Source organism: Anopheles gambiae, chromosome 3, assembly GCF_943734735.2.
Source record: "Anopheles gambiae chromosome 3, idAnoGambNW_F1_1, whole genome shotgun sequence".
Classification (NCBI taxonomy): domain Eukaryota; kingdom Metazoa; phylum Arthropoda; class Insecta; order Diptera; family Culicidae; genus Anopheles; species Anopheles gambiae.
In genome coordinates, this window is record NC_064602.1 from 81,654,939 (window position 1) to 81,664,750 (window position 9,812).

At 49.4% G+C, this 9,812-nt stretch overlaps 1 protein-coding gene across 1 annotated transcript; it reads left to right on the forward strand.

Moving 5' to 3' along the window:
* Positions 1 to 5,867: 5,867 nt before the first annotated feature.
* On the forward strand, positions 5,868 to 7,471 carry LOC3292508 (protein obstructor-E). The gene is made up of 2 exons (XM_560921.3): positions 5,868 to 5,977; positions 6,061 to 7,471. Exons 1-2 carry the CDS (start codon positions 5,918 to 5,920, stop codon positions 6,715 to 6,717), a joined length of 717 nt encoding a protein of 238 aa, XP_560921.3. The 5' UTR covers positions 5,868 to 5,917; the 3' UTR covers positions 6,718 to 7,471.
* The last annotated feature ends 2,341 nt before the right edge of the window (positions 7,472 to 9,812 follow it).

A 9,812-nucleotide genomic window follows, 5' to 3' on the forward strand; every position in this document is an offset into this window, starting at 1 on the left:
ACAGCCCCCCCTTAAATAGCCTTTAGGGCACGGTAGCAGTTCAGCAGTGAGCATGAGCAGCGCTCTTTCGAGATCGACGCCAGCCACACCAGCGACAGCTTCACCTGCTCGGGCTGGTTGAGCATGGCCGAGCAACACCCAGAGCGGGGCACAACCGATTTCATGACCCGGGCTCGCGAAGGTGAGCCCGGCCTGAGCGCAATAATTTGAAATTTAAAATTGTCCATCAATTAGCGCGACAATTAAGTTCACCCCGCACGTCTGAGGGTTCTGTCTTCCGTTCCGATTTTAATTAGGCAGGAAGGTAGGCGAGCAAGCAGGCAGGCAGGCAGGCGAGCAGTTTCGGCCCTGGATCGGCAGGCCGGTTGCTTTGCCCAATTGCCCCCGGTGCTGTTGGTCGTTGCCGCGTTTTGACGTTTCTTTGACATACTGGGCTCCGAGGAGGCAGCGGGAAGCGAGTGAAGTCGAACGAGCGAGTGCCCTAACATGACAGGTGGAGGTGGTGATGGAACCGGCGTTACGTAGCTGGTGACATGACATCAACAAGGCAATTTGTTTGTCTATCCGCTTACCCTGTTGCCTCCCCACCCGCCGATTCTGGGCACTGGGGGAGGTTGGAATATCTGCGTTGCGTTGCAATCGGGTGGTCAGTTGAGTTGCTAGCTGTGTGCTAGCGAGCGAGAGCGCGAGGATGAGAGGTAGCCGGCGTAGATAAGAAAATGTAGATAATTACAGCTGATTATTATGTCACTTGGGTGCAGCATGTTATGTCTTCTCGTCACCCGCCGGTCACTGGCGAGATGGCCGGTGTCCTGTCGTCTCGGAATGCGACGATTCCTTCGGTACAAGCGAAACGATCGGAAGGTGTTGATCAGGTTCTGTAGCATTCAGTACACGATCATTTATCCGATCGATCAATTATCAGGTTGGTTGGTGGGAGATATTGGCATGTCTAGTGGTGGTATTTCCCACGGTGATCTTGAATTCCAAGGTTGAATAAAAACATGTTCTTCCATGTTTAGCTTTATTGGTATCAGGTTTCATTCTTAAATTCTAAAAATTGATGTTCCACAAGCACGATTTTCGATTCATACTGTCCTCCGAAAAAGATTTTGGAGGTGACAAAGTAAGCCATGCACGCTGTGTCTTCGCACTGCTGGAACTCGCACTCGATCTAGCACCGTCCGGAACACCAACCCCCAAGTGTGCCTGTAGGGCAGCTGCTCCAACCAGAAATCCCCCTTGTTTGCGGGGCCTATCGTGACGCATCAGAAAAATCTCGCCTGTGGAACACAGGTAGCTCGCTGGCATGGAACTGAGCTTGATCTGAGTGGCCTGCGGAGCGGTTGCGAGCGGCACTCGTGCATGAATATGCCCCGTTAGAATTTATATGCCCGTTCGGATTCGGTGGTAGAGCAGGGAGGATGTGGGAAGGACCACAATAACTGCTTTCTCATTTCGCACCGACCGCACTCGGAACGATTATGCGATGAGTATGCGTCACGAAGACGCATTAGAAGAAAGACCTACCCGGCACCACGTCACGAACACGTCCGTGGGTTCAGCAAAAATCGATCATCCCCATCGTATGGAAGACGTAGCTTTACTCCGGACAAGAGAGGCGAAAGAAAAAACCACCATCATTGTTCATTGTGTAGCGTTATTGGATCGTGAAGCAGGCACCTGGATCTGGTGTGCGGTGCTCCAGCTGAGCGTCCGAAGCGGTGGAATCGACGGCGTACCTTTTGGCCCCGGTGAAATGAGGCCAGGCTTACACGAACCGTGACAGTGGTTTGGTTCAACGAGTTGCTGCTGCTGCTGCTGCCGTGCTGAGATCGTGCTGAGTCCTTCCGGAGGCTCTAACCCGGTAGCTTCAGATCGCTCAGCAGTTGGATCGTTCGCAGCGGGTGATCTACAGCTTCCCGCTTGGGGTGTGCAGTGTGGATTGGGAGTTTAATTAAAATTTCCCTATACTTGACTGCCTTCCTAAACGGTTCAGGCTGTGCGGGCAATCGCTCCGGGGTGTCCTCCCTGTTTCGGGTCCTGCAAAATCCAGAAGCTAGGATCATATTAACATATCGACTGGGATAGGCTGGCGTGCGAGCTGGAGCAGTCGCTCGATGACGTGCGCTAATGTCCGCTCACAAAGCGACCAACCAGACGTTCTCACGACGCGCTGGTGCGCTGGAATTCGTGGAATTCGTCCATCCCTTGGTAGCTTCGAGGTCAACAGTTCTCGGTGTTGAGATGAAGTTATGGCAGCTCAACAACAGCGTGTTGGGGTTCTTTCTCTTTTCCCCTGCTACCCGGATGTCAAGTTTAATCGATTTCGAAACGGGGCAGGACTCATCAGGAGTTCTGGAGCACGTGAAAGATCTTCTTTTTGGATTCAATTCCTGTGAGGGGGGGGGGGGGGGTTTGTATCAGAATGTAACTCCATGTTGCATTTATAGTACTTAGTTGTGATGTTCGCTTGTCAGCTCAGAGGCACCGGAGCTGTATCGATTTGGGGTTTTAAGGGAAATAATTTACGATCAACATTCAAGTTTGAGCAACAATCTCAATCTACCATTGATTGAATATCATAACCATAAACCAGTGTACACACACAGTGCGGGCGCCTTCGCGAGGCGTTATGAGTCATTTTGATGTTCTCTTTCTTCTAATAACTTCGAAGAACATTGCAAAATCCCATTCCAGAACCACACCGTTTGCCTTCGCCGAATCGACTTTGTTCGATCTTTTATGGGAACGGCGTCACTTCAAGCTGCTCCGAGAGTGCAGCAAAGCATTTGCAACAAAGAGCGGAATCGTCCACGCGCAAACAAAAATCCACTTTCCGGTTAATGTTGAGTTTTACTGTCCATAAGTCATGTTTGATGGGCGTATGTGTGTGATGTTTGCTGTGGAGGAAGAGGAAAGGGATAGAAAGGAGAAGCAGCAATGCCAATACCAAACGGTGAGTTTTATCGCCCGGCACCGGCAACTTCGCGTTCGCGCCACTCAGCTCCCGGCCCACATTAAGCTTTTATGAGCTACGATGATGATTGGAACGAAAGCCAACAAATAAATTACGGCTTATTGGGCGTTTTTATGGACCTTTGCGAGGCGCATGGGAAGAGGGGATAAAAGGATGGTTCCAGGGGGTGTTTTGCGGTGTTTTGTGACTTATGAGGCGATTGACTGTGGGCTTGATGAAACGAAACGACTCTTACAGCAAATCAGGTGCACTATGGTATCTCCAGAGGTCCTTTCTGCCGTTCTGCCTGGATGGTGCCAGTTTTCGAAGGATATGTTTCTGATGATGCAACGAATCATCAACCATAGTTATTGGACCCATCAAGCGATCGTTGTTTGATGAGTGGTCAGGCCAAATATTGTGCTGCCTCTTGCTCCTTCAGGGACTCCAGTGATTCTCTGCTACAACGCACTGCAGCCGTATTTTTTATTGAAGAGATATTCAAAAACGTTTTTCTCATGGATGTCACAAGTTCGTTCCACGGAGTGGATATAAAATCGATATTTATTAACTTATGGCTGATTAGCTCGAGCAGCAGGAGCCACCGTAAAACCTTGTTCAGCTTTTTCGAATCGATTTTGTTCTCCATATTTTGCTGTTGTTCCCAAAGACTTACACACATGCAGCTGAAACAATGTTAAGGACAGCGTCGCGTTTTACCACTCACCTTACCTGTCGTCCGATCACGAACTCCAAATTAAAACCACCTTCCCCACCAAACGTATCAGAGTCTGACGGAGAAGGTCGTACAAAAACCACGCAAAACCTTTAAATCCAACGACACAGCGCAACTCTGGAATGCATTTTAGTTGTCTCACTTTTAACAGCCCCTTCCCAGTTCTCGTCCCGACTTTGATCGGAAACGGGTTTCGCTTGCTGATATTTCACAACGTCTTATTAGCATAATTATTCGCTCCCAATTGCACCGATAATTGACTCGGCTGCCAATTACGCCGCAGCTTCCAAAACCAAACTACCCCCCTTCCCCTCGTTCTTTACGTTCGACCCCTACAACGATTGACGCTGAGACGTTTGCGCGAAGAAGAGATCATCCGTGCAAACCGTTCGCAATGCGTCATGCGCAATTGGCTCACTGCATCGATGCGTGTGCCTGGAAAAAGGGTGCACCGCCCGTTCAGGGTTGCTTTGTTTGCGCCCGCTCGCTCGTTCGGGTCCAGTCCTCCAGTCCACTCTTGGTTGCTCTCTGTCTGTCGCATGGAATCACGCACACCGAATGCACGACACCCGGCGGACGTTTTCGGGTTGCGTTTAAATTGCAGATTATTGCGCTGTCCTCCGAAATCCCGCGGACACAGCTTCCCGGCGCAGTGCAAGTCATGCGCTTAAAATATGTCAGCGAAGCAAACACAGTGACAGTGTGTGCAGCCTTCGATTGAACGGCTGGGGCACCGTGGCGACACATCCCAGTTGGCTGGGGTGTGACGATTGTCGAATTTTGTTGATGTTTTGCATACAGCCCGGTTAATGGTTTTACCCTGTGCTTGGAAGGATGTGCGCCCGGCAGTGGTTTTGATTTGTGAAATGAGAAAGCATGGTTGTGTGTGTGTGTGTGTGTGTGTGTGTGTGTGTGTGTGTGTGTGTGTGCGTGTTTGTGTGCAGTCATTTCTGGAGAAAGAGTTGATTGAGGGTGTCGCTGCCTGGATGTTGGATGGTCAACCCCGACTCACCTCCCGAGGGCTTGCGCGTGATTGATGTCGGAGAGTTCTCCCATACCTACCCTCCCACCATTTCCACTAAAGGGATCGGCAAAGCTGGAAAAAGTGCAACGCCGTGCACATCGCTTGAAAGCTGTTGATTGGTTCGCTGAACGCTCTTCTGGCGGCTACTGGGACACACAGTAGTCGGTAGCGGGTCACGTAATGTGCCGCGCGATCCAGCATGCGAACCCGCGTGCCTCAAACGGTAGCCAATTGCAATTATCTACCTGGGGCCTGCCGGTCGGTGTGTGGGTCCGAGCGATGCATCCCTTTTGCGCGAGTGGCAGTGGGTTGCAATAATGCCAGTTGCAAAATTATAGGCTTGCACACGGTGCGCGGTGAACGTGTTTCGTGCTGCAAGGTCTTCTGCGGAGGGCTTCGGAAACCTTCTCGCAGCGCGATGGCGGCGCCCTGGAATTGCCGGAAATCGAATCGCATGTCTGATTGATCGATCCACACACGGACACATATACAAACACACACACACACACACTCCCAACGATCAGTGATCGAGAGAATCGCGTCGCTGTTTTGATCCCACGGATTGGTTGTCGAGGTTACTGTGGACCGCTGGTTCATATATCCCACACGAGAGGGAGTTTTTGGGAGCTTTCGGGTTCGGTTGTCTGGAGATAATTTTCAGAAAATGGCTACCGAATTTACGATTATCTCTGGCTATTCTTGAAATCAATCTGATACCGTTTTCGTGAAGGTGATGCTTCTAGGAATTGGACCCTCGAAACACTGCTGCCTGCTGTTGACCCGCATCCCAGAAATTAGCCCAAATTAGATCAATTAGATCGAACCTTGTCGGACAAATTGATGGAAGTGGTAGAATTGCTCATTTCCCCGAAAATAGCTCCAGAAGAAGAGGCTCAAACTATCGGTTCCATATTCCAAGCACACGGACTCTTATCAATTTATAGCAACACATCTTCACAGCCTACAGTACCTTGCAGTGTTCCGAAATTCCAAACATCCGTTTCGAGATGTCGGTATGTCGGTGTGGAGAGGGTAGAGCTCGCTGGTACATTGATATCTTATCTGAAGGGAACAACCGTGTCGATCAAGCTTCTACACATGCGGTGCTATCACAGCACGATACTTTATAAAAGATGTCTCGAATCGATTGTACGGCACAGTGTCAGTGTCTAGTGCGGAGGTAATATTTCGTGCAACAATGAAACTACTGGTTGTGCTACTCGCCCTTGGGGGCATTGTGGGGCTGCATGGATTTAAGGTAGATTGATTCTGATCGAGTGATTCTGATCAGTGAGTAAAAGGCAACAAATACAAGCCATCCATCATCCATTCCCATCGCAGATCTGTGACCGTATGGCACCCGGTACGATAATGGGAAGTCCAACGAACTGCAGCGAGTTCTACATGTGCCGCGATGGGCGGCCCGTCCTATTCGCCTGCCCGGAGAACATGTACTTCGATGTGGATACGTCCGCCTGTGGCTACGAAGCGTTCTGTGCCGACAACGATGTTGACTTCGAGCAGGATCCTTACGAACCGCCCGTACCAGAGTACAGACCGATCGAAGCGAACCCATCGCAGCTCGTCCCAACGCAAACCAGCGTGTGTCGCGGTGCTGCTCCCGGCGCCGTTCGCACCGATACGACCGGCTGCAGTGCATTCTACCAGTGTACGAAGGCTGGCCCGCTGCGACTCGAGTGTCCAGCCGGTACGCTGTTCGACAGCAATCGGTTGGTGTGCGATGCGGCCGATATCGTTTCCTGTGCCTACGCACCACCGAAACCTTCGATTGGCGGTGGTGGTACTGGCAGTGGCAACTTGCTCGAGATACTGTGCTTCGGCAAGAAGAATGGCTACAAGTTTGCGCACCCGACCAACTGTGCACGGTACGTCGTGTGCAATGGGCGTAACAAGGCGCAGGAGTTTACCTGCCCGACCGGAACGGCTTACAATAAGCAGCGCAAAATTTGTGACTTTACGCACAACGTAGAGTGCTAGGGTGTCGCGGGGGGCTGAATCTGAAATCGATGACAAAAAAACCCCTGATATTCCGAAAGGCACGTGCTTGCCTCTTCATTACAGGTGGTAGGGAATGGCTGGTTGATTCGAAAAATGCTTCCGATTTGAACGGGGGTTTTGTTATTTTAATTGGATTAAAAGCATGCATCAAAACGGAGGGAAGGACATAAGGACAACAGTAGTGCTGAAGTTGTCCTGCCCTAGTAGGGAGTGGTTGAAAACAGACACATTCGAACTTTTCGATTCCTTCATTGATTGTTTGGTTGAGTTTGGGTGCGCTCGGAAGGACGCAACATCGGTCGGTCAAGCTCCGAGCAGCTGCTTGGTTCCGATGTGATCGCTTCCGGTAATCAACTCAACCAGAAGCTAAAACGAGCCTTCTTACAACAACAAATCCACCGAACGAAAGGACCCAGCAGACAAACGTGCACAACAATATGAATAGTCAATGAAGGACCATAAATCGTTGAGCCTTGCTGCGGTGGTGAGCCGACGTGATGACACCTAAGTGATGCGTCTGCGTATGCGGTTTTGTTTTGGGCAGTGAACATTGAATTCGGAGTTCTCGGTTGGTTTTTGTTCTCGATTTCTGGTTTGTGCAAATGGCCCTGTTAACGATACGTCTAATTAATACGCGCTAATTCGTTAAGGATGGTGGTGGTGATATGGTGGAGGGTAAAAACAAAAGGTAAAACAAACACGGGTAAATAAATATGAATAATTCAAAGCGGTATGAACGGTAGCATAAATTAACGAACCTCAGAAAGGGGGCGAAACATTTGCAGGCAAAAGTGGTACGGTAAAAATGGTACTTCTTGTGGGTTAAGGTGCAACTTGTCGATTGTTTGTTCTTAACAAGATAATACAATTAGAACACGCAATTGTCTTGTACTCGTTAAGTTAAACTAGCCATTTGTAATGGGTATGATAAATGGAAGGAATAAAAAAAACGCTTATTCCATAACGCTTTCAGTATGCTACCTTTAACAACGAAGTATAAATCAAATCTTTAACCTCTTTTTTTACCTTTAAGTACGATAGTGTGTTTGGACGCTTTGGACGTTCCATCCAGCGGTCAAGATTGATAGCGTTCGATTAACGAAACTATTCTAAAGATCGCATTAGAACGATCGTAAGCCGTACCGCATGTCCAGCCGGAAAATCTAATGAGCGGAGCGGAGCGAAAAAGGTCCCCATACACCCGATGACATACACCCGTCAGCGGATGGACTGTCCGCACTGTCCAAATCGGACGGTTACAAATTGCAATCAATTAATTATGATGTTGCGTTCCATTGTGGGCGCAAAACTGGGAAGGGTCGTGGGAGCTTGTTGGCGTTGCTTCCAAAAGCCACGCAAGTGAAAGAGACGCTTTGACGCATCAAAACTAATCTTTTGAATCTCTGTTGGGTAGCTCCGCGGTGTTTGCGGAGTTTGAAGGCTCAAGCAGCACCGGACGGGAGCGGTCTGGAAGCACGAACCGTTGAACAATTTAATTTCGTTTCGTCGCTAGTTGGGCAGGGAAACAACACACAGAGCACACACAAAAAAAAAGAAAGCAAACAAGTTAACATTTTAACACAATAATATCAGCACCGCAACGGACCCGAAAACGTGCCAAACATCTCGAGTTCGCTAATTAAGTCCAATTTGCCAACCGGGCGAAGATTTATGGCTGAGCTCGAGCAATCAAGGGAGAGGCGAGCGGACCAAGAAGTGACTCCACCTTGAAGATCTTATGTCGCAGGTCGCGCACTACTCCCGTAGCATCCCCTCCCAGACCTTCTCTCTTGCCGTCTTTAGTAACACGAACGCACGGAACACATTAGCACCCAGATGGATCCGTCTCTCGGGTTCATGGGTTGATCACTTAATTTTATTCTAATCGCCGCCGTCTCCGCAGCCGCCAGCAGCAGCAGCAGCAGCAGTAGATCCGCAGTCACGAAGCTGCGACGCAAAGATCAACAGCAGTGTCGCCGACAAACCATCCCTGAATGCGCACTGCGGCGAGGAAGGTGACATGTTCGTAAATTAAAACTGGAAATAGCTTCCTTATCGCACTGGCCCGGTCTCACGACCATCCAACCCCGAAGATGTTCCTTCAGCTCGTATGGGTGTATGTGTCTTTGTGGTTGTGTGATCGATCTTCAGAATTACCTTCCAGAGTGGGAGACCCGTTTCGAGTGGTGGTGGCGATGGTGGCCAGTCTCGTGTGACTGGTTCTGTTTGATTTGGTGTCTTAACTCTCCAGGAATTAAACAACCCAAGAGCAACAACAACAAACACACGCTCGAGTACGATCTCTGGCGGGATTGAGACACAGGGAACGATATTAGTTCTGTTGGACATTAATTTTATCCCATCCCAACCTGCAGCACCTACGGCGATACGGCGAAGAGGAAATGGACGCTGGCAGCGAGAGACCGTTGATACCGTTTCTTTTACCCTCGATCTTCTCCGCGGGCAAGGTGTTGAGCGGAATGCTCCGGAGACCCCTCCGGGACCGCTTGGACCTAGCCGGTGGAAGTGTTAAAAGTTAGGTTTTATCTTTACGATGTCGATGATACTGGGTAGAACGATACGATACGGTGTTTTGGGATTGCTCTGGAATAGAGGTGCTGATGAGGTATGTATCGCTGCCGGCTACACTACATCTCACCTGGTACACGGTACTTCTGGGAAGTGTGGATGTGTGTGAGTCGTTAGAATGGGGTGTCGCGATCCGGTGGGAAGATTTGAGGGTGCGAGTTAAATTGATTAGCCTACTTGTGGGCTGCTGAGGAGTGGGTAGCGCAACCTAAGACTGTGCTCAGTAATTTTGTAATGGTCTCATTAAGCGCTGATATGCTACCTTCGTGGTATCAATGTTTTCTGTGAAATGAGTTCCAGCAGATTATAAAACTACCACCAGCATGCTTTTAATGAGTGTTGCACATTCTTCACTACAGCAGGAAGGTACTGAAGTTGATGGTTTTCACTAAGATTTGACTCTACATGTTTTTTGATTGGTACAATTTCTCAACTGCTTGAAACGCTACTTTGAAGCATACCATTTAAAGGTCATGCGGAGCAAT